The sequence below is a fragment of the Chiloscyllium plagiosum genome, chromosome 11 (genome assembly GCF_004010195.1).
Source record: "Chiloscyllium plagiosum isolate BGI_BamShark_2017 chromosome 11, ASM401019v2, whole genome shotgun sequence".
Lineage (NCBI taxonomy): Eukaryota > Metazoa > Chordata > Chondrichthyes > Orectolobiformes > Hemiscylliidae > Chiloscyllium > Chiloscyllium plagiosum.
The window spans coordinates 86016319-86032146 of NC_057720.1; the positions used below are offsets into that span (position 1 = coordinate 86016319).

Sequence of the window (15828 nt, forward strand, 5' to 3'; positions counted from 1 at the left end):
CCCACCCCCCACACCCGGTCTCTGGGCCCAACTCCCCTACTCTGCCACCCCGGTGACCTGCCAACACTGCCCTTCCCCTGCCACCACTGGACACAATTTCTTCCACCCACCCTGACCTCCCTAAATAGTGCATCACTTAGTTGGCCTCTTTGCCACCTCGCATCCTAGCACCGACTCCCAATACTTTACCCCCTCCCTATGGGGGATCCTACTTAGCTGGCACCCTACCCCTCTCCCCTGCTGGTACCTTAACCTCACACTTGCATTTTATGTTTATTGTTTGACAGCGGACAACATTTCTGAATGATTCCTGGTTGACATCTTCTCTTGGAAATGCGGAACTGTCTCCTTCCTTAAAAATGAAGGTGCAGAGAGGCTATCTGTGAGATTCCCATTCCTTGGAAAATCCAGTCCATTCTTTTTAATTATACTTGGTGCATTCACATACATTTACGGTAACCCTGATCTAGATTTTTCTACCTTCCCTCTTAATCTGACCCCAACTACTCTGCCTTATTCTTGTGCTATCTATCTCTCACAGTGGTCTGTGTTCATTGCTGTGCTTCAGTGATATTATCACATTTCCCACACCTCGCCAAGTAGTTCAAACCCTTCCCAATAGCACCAGCAAAATGCCGCATGAGGAATTTGGTCATGGTTCTGGTAAGTGCAATCTGTCTAACCTGTACAGGCTCCACCTCCCCAAGCACTGCGTGCTAGTGTCCTCAAGATCTAAGTTCCTCCCTCCTACACCATCTTTTCATCTGCTTTATCCTCTTATTCCATTATACAGTTGTGTGTGGCACTGATAGTAATCTCGAGATTAATCCTGTTCAGGTCCAGCTTACTAACTTGTTAAGAAGCTCCTTAAAATCTGACTCAGGACCACCAGGCCTTTACTTTTCCATGTCTTAGGTTCCGATATGGATCATTAGTTGTTCACCGCTGTCTCACCATCTGCATACACTTCCCCCTCCCAAATTCCCACCCCTCAGGCTGCTCTACAGTTGTTCAGTGACACCCTTTCACCACTGTGAGATCAGGGAGGCAACATAACATCCTGGATTCATGTAAGTAGCTGCAGAAACACTGATCTACCTCCCAAAGTCTCAATCTCCTGTCACTGTTGCTCTTCCAGCCTTCCTTGCACCCACACCCTCAACCTTGACCCCATACAGCTGAGCCTGGCTGCAGTCCCTAGACGAACCATCCGGAATCCGATCTGAATGCTGGTTGGCGAGTGGGATGTACTCAGGAGACCCATGCACAGCGTGCCTGTTCCTTTTTGCCTGTTGGTGTTCATCCATTCCCTCTCTCCCCACGTACTGCTAAACTGCAGGGTGATCAGGTGAGTGCACTCCACCTTCGCATTCAGCCTCTTGAATGGATGGCAGGGATTGTGAGTGCTGCTCAGATTCCAAACCTGGAACTCGAGCTGCTGCAGAAAATAGTTGCGCAGTGCTGACAGTGTGGCACTCCCTTGGTGCTGCGTTGGAGCACCAGCCTGAGTTTGCTGCTCAGATCTCCAGAATGGAGCTTGACACCCGTCTGGCCTGGAGGCAAGTGTGTTGCTACTGGGCACTGACATCAGAAACAAGGTTCTTAGTATAACTGGTACAAGGCTGCTGAAACAATGTCTAGTGAACTGTAATCCTCTCCCTCCCTACAGGCATTACCACTTCTTATGCTATGTGTGTCAGGTACGATGGAGTGGAGGTGGATGAGTCTCACTGTGATGCAGTTACCAGGCCTGAGCCGACACATGAATTTTGCACAGGAAGGGAATGCCCTCCCAGGTAAGTGAGCTCAGTGGCTTTTCAAATGTGGTGTAGATATTGTGTTTAAAGGCGGAACCCCTGCCCTTCCTCTGCTAGGGCTGTTGGTTTGAAATCTACACCTACTCACTTAAAGATATTAGAAATAAGATCAGGACTAAGTCACATTACCCATCAAGCCTGTTTTGCAATTCAATAAGATCATGGATGAATATCAATATTAACTCCACCTTCCTGATGTACAGTCCAGTAGTCCAGATTCCCTTGGGTGCTAAAAATCCATGGATATCAGTCCAAAGCATCCATCCTTTAGGATTGAGATAATATTGGATAATATTTTCAAATATTTGTAAACTTAAGAGCAAAAAGGATCCTCACCATCTCCATTCTAAACATCCAACCTCTTATCCTGAGACTAATTTTAGGTGTATACGCTCCCGAGTTGAGGACATAGTTGCTCGGCATCTACTGTGTTGAGTCCTTGAAGTATTTTCCAAGTTTCAGTGATATCAGCTCTCATCCTTTTCAAGTCCAGAGTAAAGCAAAATACTGTGGTTATTGGAAATGTTAAATAAAAACAGAAAATATTGAAGAAACCCAGTGGGTACTATTAATGGATCTGTGGAGAGAGAGAGAGAGAGAGACAATGCTAACATTTCATAGTAATGACTTTTCGTTAGAATGCACAAAATTTGGACTCATTCTTTACAGTCTCTTCTCACGGACATCCCTTACATCTCAGGATTTAGTTCAGTAAACGTTTTGCAAACTCTCTTAGACCAGGACATCTTGCTTAGGTAAGAAGACCAAAGCTGTGCACCAATGCAACAGGATTTGATTTCCTCCTTATTTTGCTCCGTACCTCTTTAAATAAAGGTGAACATAATATTTATCTTTCTAATTGCTTGCTGACCGAGATACTATCTTTCTGTGATCCATGTGTAAGAACACCCAAAACCCTCTGAATACCAACATTTAATAGGACCTCACCTTTAAAACACTTGTTTTCATGCTTCCTATTAATGTGGATAATTTAGGAACGATGAGATCAAACCTATTGGTATTTCCCCAGATAATGTTGAATCCCATGAGGAAGATTTAATGGAGTAGTGCGACCATAGTAATGTCACTGAACCAGTAGTCCAGAACCCTGGGCTAATGTTTGAATTTATTCACTGAAGTATGAATTCAATAAAATTCTGGAATATAAAGCTAATTTAATTTCATCTGCTCCGCCTTATTTTGAGGCTATGCCCCGAGTTCTAGTTTCACCCTCTGGTGGAAACAACCTTCCTGCTTCTATCTTACGCATTCCTTCACAATTTTATATGTTTCTACAAGATTCCCCCCCCCTCATTCTCCTAAATTCCAATGAGTATAGCCCCAGTATACTCAACTCTCTCAACCGAGTGAACCTCCTCTGTACCCCTTCCAGTGCCAGTACATTGTTTTTCAGGAAAGCCTACATCTTCTGACCTTTCCTGGTCTGGCCTACATGTGACTCCAGACCCACAGCAATATGGTTAACTCTTAACTGTTTCCAGAGATAGGCAACAGACTCTGGCCTAGCTAGTTACTCCCACCTCCCATGAGCGAATTATACAAACGCAACAAGCATTGAGGAATTTGAGAAGTGAACTTCAATGGTCAACTCGTCATTTGATGCAGTTGAACTTTAGGAGCAGGAGGACACCATTCAGCCCTTCTAGTGTTCTGCCATTCTGTTAGTATTACAGCTGATCTGTGCCATACCTCCAGCACGCTCTCCTTTCCTCGTCTTGTAGTCACACTGGATGTTTCTTTTTCCTTGAATGCCTTGCAGATGGGAGACCAGCAGATGGAGCGAATGTTCCCGGACCTGCGGGGAAGGCTATCAATTCAGGACAGTGCGGTGCTGGAAAATGATCGCTCCGGGTTTCGACAGCTCTGTTTACGATGAATTGTGTGAAGCAGCCGAGTTGACCAGACCAGTGGAGCGCAAACTCTGCAAAAACAAGGGGTGTGGGCCGCAGTGGGAGGTGTCAGAGTGGTCAGAGGTAACGCAACTTTGTTTAAGCGCGGCTTTGTTCTGTTAAGCTGTCTGAATATTCACACTGTGTTGAAAGTTACTGAGAACATTTTACACTTCAAATATCTGTGACTCTCCGTGCTTTGTAAAGGAAGGAAATTGTAGCTCCATGGGAATATTAAATATTAATTCTTGAACAAAGGCACCAATGACAAAATTAACACTAATGACCCATCCATTATTTAACAATATAGACAGAATGGCTCAGATCAAAATAGTTTGTCGGAACAGAGGGACCTGGAGGCTCAAATGCATTAATGTTTGAAAATGGCAGGGCATACATGAAAGAGTAGACTAAAGAATTTTGAGCTCCTTAAACAAAAATATTGAGTACAAAGGCAGAACTTATGCTGCAACGTTCTAAAGTGAATAACTGGAGTAATTGTGTCCAGTTTTGCTTGCGACAATTTAGAAAGTGTCCAGTGAAGGTTTACCGGAATGGTTCCGGGAATGAGGAAGTTTGGTCACAAATTGACTTTAGAGGAGCTGTTTTTGTTCTTCTCTGAGAAGAGTTGTTTGAGGGGACTATTAATTGGGATTTACAAAATGATCATGGGCTTACTTCAGGTAGACAATGGAGATGATGGGTAGTTGGGTTAAGGACGGTCAGTTGGGTTAGGAGGAATGGGCCGTCAGGTTGATGCACAGGTTAGTTCATTGGGGTGGAATGATGGGTAATCCAGGGTAGTGTGGGTGGATAGACAGCTTGTGGGGATGGCAGGAATGGGTAGTCAAGGGATGAGTGGTCGGGATTGGAGAAATAGATAATTGGCTCAGGTGTGGCTTGGATATTTGTGTTTGGGGTGGGGGAGTGGGGAGGGTATGGATATTTTGGGCTGTGTATTTGGAAGGGGTTGATAGTTGTGTCAGGAGTGGTTTGAATAGGTGAGTAGTCAGGGGCTGTGTGGTCAGGTCAGGGGAATGGGCATTTGGTGGGGTGGAGTGTAAATAGTTTCTGTGATCGGGTCGGGGAACAGGGGGGTTGAAGATGATGTGTTTTTATGCTGAACCTTTTGTGACAGACTACTTCATCCAGTTTTAGTGACCTATACCCATTTGTGAAGGTTCTCTAATGCTGCCACATGAACCACCAGGACAGCAGAGAGAAGTGCACAGTGAACCCTTCTCTCTGTGGATCAAGATTGGCACCCACAGTCCATCCCCTGGCTCCTGATATTGTTAACCAAGAGATTCTTCAACATGTCAATGCTCAAACAGCCCTGTGTGAGACGGCAAACAGTAGCACTGCATGAAAGACTAAAAGCAGAAGCATGAGAAGCAAGACAGTGGGTGGAAATGTTGTTTTTGATTAGGATTATATCGTACTGCTGATCTGTATTTTCTTAAAGGTGAGGAAAGGGATTTAGGTGTTTGAATCGTCGCCCACTGACAACTTGTGGACTGGGATAAAGAGCAACTGGAAGGTGTAAAGACAGCATCTTTTTATTGTGCGCTAGAATGGGAAAAGGGCTGTTTTAAAACCAAGGACTGTGGAAGGAGTGACTGCACTTATAAAAATAAGTTACTAGAACACATTGGGAGTTGTGTTTACACGGCTGTTTTTTTTTAAGCAGTGGAGGAGGAAAGGTGATATGACTCAGCATCAGGAGGTTTTCTCAGAGTGAGAATCGTCCAGTGACAGGTAGCTGATTGGTTTGTGCAAACATGACCAGTTGTTGATGCCACGAGTCATCACCATGACGACAGCTCTCTGATTGGCTCCTGGGAAGGTTAACAATGTGATTTATCCTGATTTGTCGGGGAGAAATCTCTGGGCTGCTGAAGGAGCATGTGCCGTGTCTCTATCTCTGCAGCAAAGTAACTAAAGCCGAAAGAAAGATGGTTGCTTTCTCCCACCATTGCTTTAAGCTGTTGTCTTCAACCAGTAAATTAATGGCTTTACAATAGTAGTACACTGTACACCCATTGCTCTGTGCCTCCTGAGAAGGGGCTCAGAGAACAGAAGAGAAAGGAACATCTCATCAAATCCTGGGGACTGGTGCCATTGAACTCTTTCCCCAGCTTTGTTTCCTCCACTAGTTTGTTTTTTTGTTTGCTTATGTCTATCTGTATTGGTGTGCAAGTGTTTTAAAAGAGAATTGAGTTCCAACTAGTAGAATTAAAAGCTGTAATCAACAGTCTCATTTTGCCTATGGTTAGTGTTTATTTATTTACAAAACATGCCATACATACTCAAGTAAAAGTCAATCTCATGTGAAAGTTGACACGCTATTTTTGGCCAAAAGAATCTGGAATTTTCCATCTAGCTCATGTAAAAGTCTACCCTAGTTCTTCATAGGTAATAGATCAACATTTGTGAGTCAAGCGATTATCCTGTACATAAATATTATGATGAGGAAATTGATTCTTTTTCATGCTGTTATGTGTTTTATGTACAGTTCACACCAACATTAGGTTACAGATTATTAAGTTCATTATCAAACGAGTATGATAATTAGTATAATTAGTGTGATACAAAGTTTATCACACCATTATTTCCTAAATAAGATGGTCCTATATGCATTTTCTTCACAATAATTGCCATGCAGCTGTTGATGATTTCTTATGGCTACTATGATCAATGAGACTGTATGAGAGTCAAATGTCTGATAAAAGCTTAAAATGTTAGTTTGAAAAACCAAAACAACTGTAGACCAGAGAAAGCGGAGGGAAATGGAAGAATTTGGCACAAAGGTTTAAGGACACATCAGGTCAGAGTCTGGTGACAACCTCCTTTTGCATGCAGCTCAGCTGAGCTCAGTTCCCCAGCAGCACTTGTGAAATTACTGGAATTTGTTATGCAGGATTTCAGCCTCTTAAAAATAGTATCAATGTAATAGTCAACCCCATAAATTTCACCTTATAAAAATCTAAAAAATTCAACTTTTACATGAGTATATGTAGATTCTTTTATAAGTACAGGAACCTGATCAGTATTTTTTTTTGTTAACCCGAGTCCATCAGGCAGGTAAATTGAGGATTTAGGATTTATTGCTTCTGTTTTTGTGTTCCAAATGGAATACTGAGTTGAAGTATGTTTATCTTTATTTAGGACTCAGTCCTGAAACAGTTTTGCGATGATAGTTATTGGTGATTGGAAATGATCTTGGATAATGGCCCACTGTAGTAATGGTCTTTCTCCCTTCAGTGTTCTGCGCGGTGTGGCACCAGGGGGAGCATGAGACGTGAAGTTCGATGCTCTGTTGATCCTCGCTTGTGTGATGAGTACACCAAACCAACCAACAAGAAGGAGTGCATGGGGCCACCTTGTGACCGTCGTTGGACTGCATCAGACTGGGGACCAGTAAGGGCTGCCAACATGCTTCTGATCTATTGTATCCGAATGAACCTGGCAGATCACCATCTGTCCGAATCGACAGTCCACAATATGGAAGATACTTACAAACTAGTTAATACAGATATCCTCACCCCTTACTGACAGGATCACACAGACACTGCAACTCCACACTGACAATAATGAATGGACATATTTTACTGAAAAAGACATTACCCCCATGTAGACATTAACACCCGCACAGGCACACACATATCGACCTTAAACATAAACACACTGATCCCATGCTGACAGTAACACACACACACGCATCTCACACACACGGACATTGTACTGACATTAATACAAGGATACACTGACCCCACACTGACATTAATACACAGACACCCTCTCCCTGCTCTGATACTAACACACACAGAGATACACCTCACACTGACATTAATACAAGTGCACACTCATTCTACGATGACAATAACACTTTGGGACACTGTCATGTAAATATGGTGATAGTATTACACTTTGGGACACTGTCATGTAAATATGGTGATAGTATTATTTTTGACTAGGCTTTGACAGAGGTCCCTGAGGCCAGTTGGATCATGGGACCTAGTGGTAGTTATCTATGCTTTGTGGATAATTATTTCTGAATCTTGACTGCAATTATTTGCTGTCATAGTAATCAGTGGCATCAGATTTGATGGGGTGTAGGTAGAAATAAAAATCTGACCAGTAAAGCTTGTCCTCACGTTTTATCTACATCGATCCAACATTATATTTTGGATCCTTTTTTGGAAAGGGGATAACTGCTGATGTTGATTTCTGTTAGATCCTAACCGTGATTTTTCTCTGATACTCTGTGTTTGTCGTGTCTTCCTCTTGACTGATCTTTCTAAATGTTTCATAATTGTTGAGAAAAGAGCTCCATGGTCAATATCACTGAATTCCTATCTGCAGGACGTAATCCGTCTAGTTGTCACATTGGTCATTGTATCTTTGGGAATTATCTTCGAGGAGAAAGTGAGGTCTGCAGATGCTGGAGATCAGAGCTGAAAATGTGTTGCTGGAAAAGCGCAGCAGGTCAGGCAGCATCCAAGGAACAGGAGAATCGACGTTTCGGGCATAAGCCCTTCTTCAGGGCTGAAGAAGGGCTTATGCCCGAAACGTCGATTCTCCTGTACCTTGGATGCTGCCTGACCTGCTGCGCTTTTCCAGCAACACATTTTCAGCCCATCTTTGGGAATTAGCCTGTTATAAACAATCTGCTTCAACCCCCACCGTCCCCCACCACCTCCCATCCCGCTGTGGGGCTCACTGTCTTGTGTCTTCCAATACGCTGGTTTCACAATGGATTGTGTGGCTGCCTACCCCTCACTAGTCAATGTCTTTGCAAGAGGAAAGGAGCTTACTGCAAATAATGGAAATTGTGTATGCAGGCTTGGAGGATTCACATCTTTTGCTTATATGCACGAAAACGAAATCGACCGTTTGCGTTCTTCATTGCCAACTCTGTCCCCTCCCTGGCACCATCTTGTTACCTATCGCAAAACACCACTCACTTTATGTCGAACACCACCTGCCTTTTATTCCGACCTCAGAACTGCTGAAATCCTCCCTCCTACTTTGTGCTGTTGTCACCTTCAGACACAGAGACTCCAGTTCTCTCCCAGCTAATCTCCCGTGCTCCACTCATCATCGACGTCAGGTCCTCAAAAAGCCCTGTGGTCCATATCCTTTCCCAGAATAACACCTTCCTGATCTACATTGAATTCTCGTACCATCAATGCATCAAGTTCTCATCTCTAAGTACTTTAATGGCCTTTCCCCCCCTTTATCTTTGCAACTTCCTCCAGCTGCAGAGTTCCTTCCTGTCTCTCTGGCTCCAGCCTGTTGTCCCTTTCCCCAGCTCTATACCCGCTACCATTGGCGGCCATGTTTTACTTCCATTAACAGGCTCTTCACCCTCCATTTTCTGCTTCAAACGCATAACCTTCTGGTCATCTCTCCTAAATCCTCCCTTTCTTTAGTTCAGAGCCCATTAATTGTACATGAATGAAGTTTATTCAATATTCATTCTTGGTATGTTTATGTCATTGTCCCAGACCAGAGTTAATTGCTGATCAGTGGTCGCTCTCGGGTTTGGATGATGTAGTGAACTATTTCCAAGTTGAGAGACTAACACTAGAGGATCCCATGTTTCTCTTGCTCCTTCTCCAAGAGATGGGGTTTTGACTTTGGGAATGGTGTTCAACAAGTCCTGGTGCGATGTTGCTATTGACGGTGAAATATTTGCTTGGCTTGGTTTCTAAGCCCCATCTTTCCTTTTCTCAATGCAGTGCTCAGGAGCCTGTGGAGAGGGCCGCATGACACGCTACGTGGTTTGCAGGAACAACGAAGGCAAGGTCCTACCGGATTTGCAGTGTGACCTGGCGACAAAGCCCCTGGCGGTGCACCCCTGTGGAGATAGAGACTGTCCCCCTCACTGGGTGTCACAGGAGTGGGAGCAGGTATGTGAGGGACTAGTACACATGCTGTGGGAATACTGGGGAGAAAGTACTCAATTGGAGCAAACTGCCTATCTCCACAAAACCTCAAGGCTGCTCGCGAAAGAGAGATGAACAGTAGAGAGAGCACTTGAAGATTTCTCATCATTAAATAAATGCTTCACACCGAGTACCTTATGCGAAGAGGAAGAAAATTCAATGCCCGCTATGTCAATTTCCCTCACTTCCCCCACTTTTTCAGACTCTCTCCCTCGCTCTAGGACTCCTGGACCCTGTGCCCCGCTCGCTGTGGGACTCCCGGACTCTGTCCACAGTTCGCTCCCAGACTCCCGGACCCTGTCCCCTGCTCGCTGTGGCACTCCCAGACCCTGTCCCCCGCTCGCTGTGGGACTCCCGAATCCTGTCCCTCGCTCGCTGTGGGACTCCTGGATCCTGTCCCCTGCTCGCTCTCAGACTCCCGGACCCTGTCCCCTGCTCGCTGTGGGACTCCCGGACCCTGTCCCCTGCTCACTGTGGGACTCCCAGACTCTGTCCACCGCTCGTTGTGGGACTCCCGGACCATGACCCGCTCGATGTGGGACTCCCGAATCCTGTCCCCGCTCGTTGTGGGACTCCCAGACTCTGTCGCCCGCTCGCTGTGGGACTCCCGGACCCTGTCCCCCGCTCGCTGTGGGACTCCCGGACCCTGTCCCCCGCTTGTTGTGGGACTCCCGGATCCTGTCCCCAGCTCGCTCGCAGACTCCCAGACGCTGTCCTCGCTTGCTGTGGGACTCCCAGACCCTGTCTCCCGCTCCCTCTCGGACTCCCGGAATCTGTCCCCTGCTCGCTCCCAGACACCCGGACCCTGTCCCCCGCTCGCTATGGGACTCCCGGACCCTGTCTCCCGCTCCCTCCCAGACTCCCGGATCCTGTCCCCAGCTCGCTCCCAGACTCCCGGACCCTGTCCCCCGCTCGCTATGGGACTCCCGGATCCTGTCCCCTGCTCGATCCCAGACACCCGGACCCTGTCCTCGCTCGCTGTGGGACTCCCGGATCCTGTCTCCCGCTCCCTCTCGGACTCCCGGAATCTGTCCCCTGCTCGCTCTCAGACTCCCGGACCCTGTCCCCCAGCTCGCTCTCGCTCTCCCCCTCCCTCTCTCGGACTCCTGGACCATCAGTCGTAGTCTCTGTACCATTCCCGGGATTGAGTATAATCCAGTCTCCTGCAGCAGGGACCATGGTGGCTGGGCTCACTCTGTGTGAGTTTCCAAGCTCAGTGCCCCTTTGAGGGGCCTGGCATCAAAACGTGGGGCAAGAAACTGAGAGCCACCCTGCTGCCCTTTGTGTTGATCCTTCTCTGCTCCCCATTGTAATGGCCTCTCTCCACAATCCTCATTCACCGGTGTCAGGGGATACCTGCCAAAGTGCTTGGACTGTTAACAATAGCAGGCACCACATGGGGACACATTCAGTGATGGAGAGCTGCCAGTTTCTGGTTAACTGGCAACTGTCGGCCTTCTGGATCTCTGTCCTGCTAGGTCTAAAATCCCAGGAAGGTCCCTCACTAGCCAGTTAAATGCTTCAAGGGGGAAAGGGATGTTGGGGTCTGCAATGGTTCTCCAGTGGTGGAGAGATCCCGTCACCAGCACTAATTCCAGTGCAATCTCAGTTGCGGCCCTCTTTCGCACTACGTGACTGGGAGCTGATGAGAGAGTTGGGAAGGGGGCAAGAGACTAGGAGAGGGTGAGACGCTGTGCATGAGTGAGGGGATGGGAGGGGGTGAAGGGCTGCCAGAGGAGAAAATGAGTTCCTTCAACTTCCAAAGTTTAGAACTGGACTGGGATCCTTGTTGAGCTTTCTCAGGATTCCCATCCTCTGACAGAAAGGCAGGCCTGGAGCCCGAGGAAGACAGAGGAGCGACTGGTGATCGGAAACAGATTTGCGTAGCGACCCAAAGGTTCACAAAGCAGTCCAGCCTCGTTTTGTATGATAATTGACTTCCCAGGGAAAAGTCACTCGGGTTATCTCAAGTCAGACCTTTTACATTCATATCTCGCTGTAATATTTGCCAACTTCCTGACATTCTGTTGCACTTGGGAGCTTCGGCCTGCACCTGTCACCATTGTGTTAATGTGGGCACCAGTAACTAGACAGGGAGTTGAGAATTTTGTGGGTAGGAGAGTTTTAGTAGGAGGGTTGTGGGGGACCAAAGGGTGAATAAGTCAGTCTACTGCCTGGCTGATAGCTCTTGAGCTCCCCCTGGTGTAGGGTGTGGGCATGGACTGACTACCCAACTGTGTAATAACTGGTTGCCATGGTCCTACTAAATTTAGTGCAATGCCACATGTGGCCGGGGAAGGAAGACCCGGAGGATTCTATGTGCTGGCCTGGAGAATGGAGCTTATAAGGAGTATGAGGAGAGCCGGTGTGGTCACTCCAAGAAGCCCGACGAGGAGGCGGCCTGTTTCGAGAGGCCCTGCTCAAAGTGGTTTAAAACGTCTTGGTCCCAGGTAAGCAAACTGACCGGGTCAGCACTTGTGTCTTACTGATTTACTAAAGGGGACTGTAAGCTTGCCCTGTGTGTACTGCAGCAAATAACCGCTTGCTTCTTTAATTCCATACCAAATTCATTGCCACAGAAGGCTGTGGAGGGCAGGTCACTGAGTGTATTTAAGACAGAGATAGGTAGGTTCTTAAGTATCAAGTGTTACGGGGAGAAAGTGGGAGAATGGGGTTGAGAAACCTATTAGCCATGATTGAATGGTGGAGCAGACTTGATGGGCTGAGTGGCCTAATATCTGCTCCCATGTCTTATGGTCCTTTGGTCCTTTCCCATGCACGTTTCCTGTGTTTGGCCTCTCGACAGTTTTTTTTTCCGTGCTCCATTGGAACTGGGTGCAGTTGTATTGGCAGGTCAGCTCACGATGAACTACTGCTCATGGTGACGTTTGTTGCCACCGTTCTCTTTCAATGTCGGAAACTGCAACACCTGCTCGGTCAAGTGCAGTTGAGGAAAGCCGCCACCTGGTTTCACTAGGAGAGCCTCTGCTCGTTGACAAGACAGTTTATTACACATTAACAACCACTTACAGATTTCATTGCGAAGGTAGACATTGCCACAGAAACTCTGAGGAGGATTGATGTTAAGTCTCTCTCCTTCCTTCCAGCTGTTCTGTTCTGTTTAGGGTGGCCCACCAGAGTGCTCCAGGAAGCAGGATCCCAGTTTTGCTGCATACCTTTGCTGTATTAACAAGGACTTCATGAGCAGCCCCACTGATCGCCTACTACTTTTCAGAGAGATTAACCCGAAGCAGTTATTGCCACTGTCTCAACCTCCTGCCAATCCTGCAAACAGTTTCATTGCTTGTGAGAGGAAAGGGGGTTAGCCCATTCTCTTTTCAGAATCATATAACATAATGCACAAGAGTAGGCCATTCAGCCCCTCTAGCCTGTTCTGCCATCCAATAAAATCATGGTTGATCTGACTGTAACCTCTACTCCCCCATTCCTACTTACCCTTGATAACCTTTCAACCCCTTACTTAATAAAAGGCTATTTACTTCTGCCTTAAAGTACTCGTAGACCTATTCCACCACCTTTTCAGGAAGAGAGTCCAAAGAGGGCGGCACGGTGGCACAGCAGTTAGCACTGCTGCCTCACAGCGCCACAGACCCGGGTTCAATTCCCGCCTCAGGCGACTGTCTGTGTGGAGTTTGCACATTCTCCCCGGGTCTGCCTGGGTTTCCTCCGGGTGCTCCGGTTTCCTCCCACAATCCAAAGATGTGCAGGTTAGGTGAATTGGCCATACTAAATTGCCCGTAGTGTTAGGTGAAGGGGTAAATGTAGGGGAATGGGTCTGGGTGGGTTGCTCTTCGGAGGGTCGGTGTGGACTTGTTGGGCCGAAGGACCTGTTTCCACACTGTAAGTAATCTAATCATAACTCATGACCCTCTGATAGTAAAGAAAATGGCCTCCCTTCTCTCCTTAATGGGAAAGAATTGATACTTAACCAGTAGCCCCTAGTTCTAGACTCTCCCATTACAGGAAGCGAGCTCTCCACTCCAACCTGTTAAAGCCTCTCTGGGTCCCCTATGTTTCAATCAAGGCACCTTTTTTTAAGACTCTAACGAATACAACCTAGATTGTTGAACCATTTCACATATGACAAAGCACCTAATTCCAGATATTAATCTGCTAAACCTGCTCTGTTCTGCTTCTAAAGTATTTACATCCTTCCTTAAACATGATAAACTATAGCATGTAAAGATGTACTTTTGTTTTTGTATTTTTCATTGTGGACTGAAGTGGGGAAAGGATTGTTTTCGAAACCAAGGTCTTTTGCACTTTTTCAAAAGCAAGTTATCTGACACTCATTGTAAGTGCTGTTTACACTGCTGCTTGTTCCAGGAGTTTGCCCAATCCCATTGCAGATGAGCCTGAGCTAGGGTTTGTGCATGAATAGAAATTCAGCTGGCAGCAAGTGGCTGATTGGTCTGGGGAATGATGACCTGTTATCAAAGCCCTTCTGCCCACCAACAATAATCTGCAATGTGATTGGCTCTCAGGTAGCTGAAGAACGTGTGGGTGTGAATGTTTGGGTGAGAAGCCGTTGGACTTACAGGAAAGAAATAGCTGTGTTTCTGCTCTGCAGCAAAAACACCAAACCCTGAAGAAAGCCAGTTTACCACCCACCCTCCACGATCAGTCGCTGCAATCTGCAGCTCTTAACCAATAAGTCGGTGACGAGACAATTGTGAATCAGTCCCTCTGTGCCTCAATAAGAATCAATGGTTACAGGGAAAGAGCAGGAAAGTGACATGAGGGATGCAATCCACATCAATCTTGTCAAGCTGGTCATGTTGTATAGTGAGATTCATTTAGATCGTGATGCTGTAACTGATCACATGACATTGGTAAGAGAGAAGACACCAGTCTAGAATGAGCATATGGAGAGAGGGGTCTAAGACACTGCACAGGAGAGCTGTATTTGAGAATCTGCTATGGGCAGATGTCAATAAAATAGTGTTACAGTAGTTAAGAAATTGAAGAACATTACTTAAAGATACTGGGACGGGACAATGGATGTGCAAACAGTCATTATCTGAGATACTGCAGACTGGCATCTCAATATGCAAGTTGTGGTATTGCTTTAGAGCACCTGAAGAAGGGCCTGTGCCCGAAACGTCGATTCTCCTGTTCCCTGGATGCTGCCTGACCTGCTGCGCTTTTCCAGCAACACATTTTTCAGCTACTGATCTCCAGCATCTGCAGACCTCACTTTCCCCTTTAGAGCACCTGAGTCTGTCCATCAGAAATGAGTGGGTCATAACGAAGGAACTTGAATGTTGAACACAGCTTAGTCTGTACTTGTCTGAGAGAATATAGACTGGTGTGGCCAAGACATGGCTTAATCCCATGTTCGTTGTGTTCTTTATCTGACCTGTAACTACCAGTTAGGTTGACGGAGAGAACGGTGACTTTACATCTAACCTATTCTGTACGTGATGTAGGAGGGTCTAATTGGGTTGTCAGGGGAGAGCTGTGTTCCGCATTGGAAAAGCACAAGGACAGAAGTACTTGATGGACCTGGATGGAATGAAGTTGGAATGCTTGTTGAGTCACTGAGAACACGGTCTGTTCCCGGGCACTCGAATCCTCTTTGACGACCCAAACAGTTTCTCCTCATTACGGATCTTTGACACCTGGCCACATACTTGCATTCAGCAATGTGTGTTTGGTGCTGTCCCAATGACCAACTGCTGTCTTTATCCGGCACAGTGCAGTAAAACCTGTGGCAGTGGTGTCCGAGTTCGTGAAGTGAAATGTTACCAGGGAGATGAAGTTGGACAAGGCTGCGATCCATCCACAAAGCCAGAGGCAAAAGAGACATGTGAGGTTCAACTGTGTCCCACGGACGCACCAGGTAAGGTTAGCCAAAATATACCCACCTCGAAACAATTGCACCCCAATCCATTACCCCCTCAACTATTAGATCCTGAAAACAACAGCTGCATCAATTAAATCCCCAATCCAATTATCCCTCACCATTAAAAACCCAATCCAATTATCCCTCACCATTAAATCCCCAATCCAATAAGCCACCCCGCCATTAAATCCCCAATCCAATTACCCCCCACCATTAAATCCCCAATCCAATAACCCACCCACCATTAAATCCCCAATCCAATAAGCCACCCCACCATTAAATCC

The 15828-nt window shown here is 46.4% G+C and overlaps 1 protein-coding gene across 3 annotated transcripts in view; it reads left to right on the plus strand.

The window, feature by feature from the left end:
- The window catches only part of si:ch211-267e7.3 (ADAMTS-like protein 2), a 127133-nt gene that overhangs the window by 103288 nt on the left and 8017 nt on the right, over positions 1–15828 (plus strand). For all 3 annotated transcript variants that reach the window (XM_043700011.1, XM_043700009.1, XM_043700010.1), the window contains 6 exons: positions 1670–1796; positions 3598–3811; positions 6992–7147; positions 9472–9642; positions 11952–12128; positions 15397–15541. In XM_043700011.1, the coding sequence (XP_043555946.1) occupies positions 1670–1796; positions 3598–3811; positions 6992–7147; positions 9472–9642; positions 11952–12128; positions 15397–15541 (990 nt within the window). The remainder of the gene's footprint in view (positions 1–1669; positions 1797–3597; positions 3812–6991; positions 7148–9471; positions 9643–11951; positions 12129–15396; positions 15542–15828) is intronic.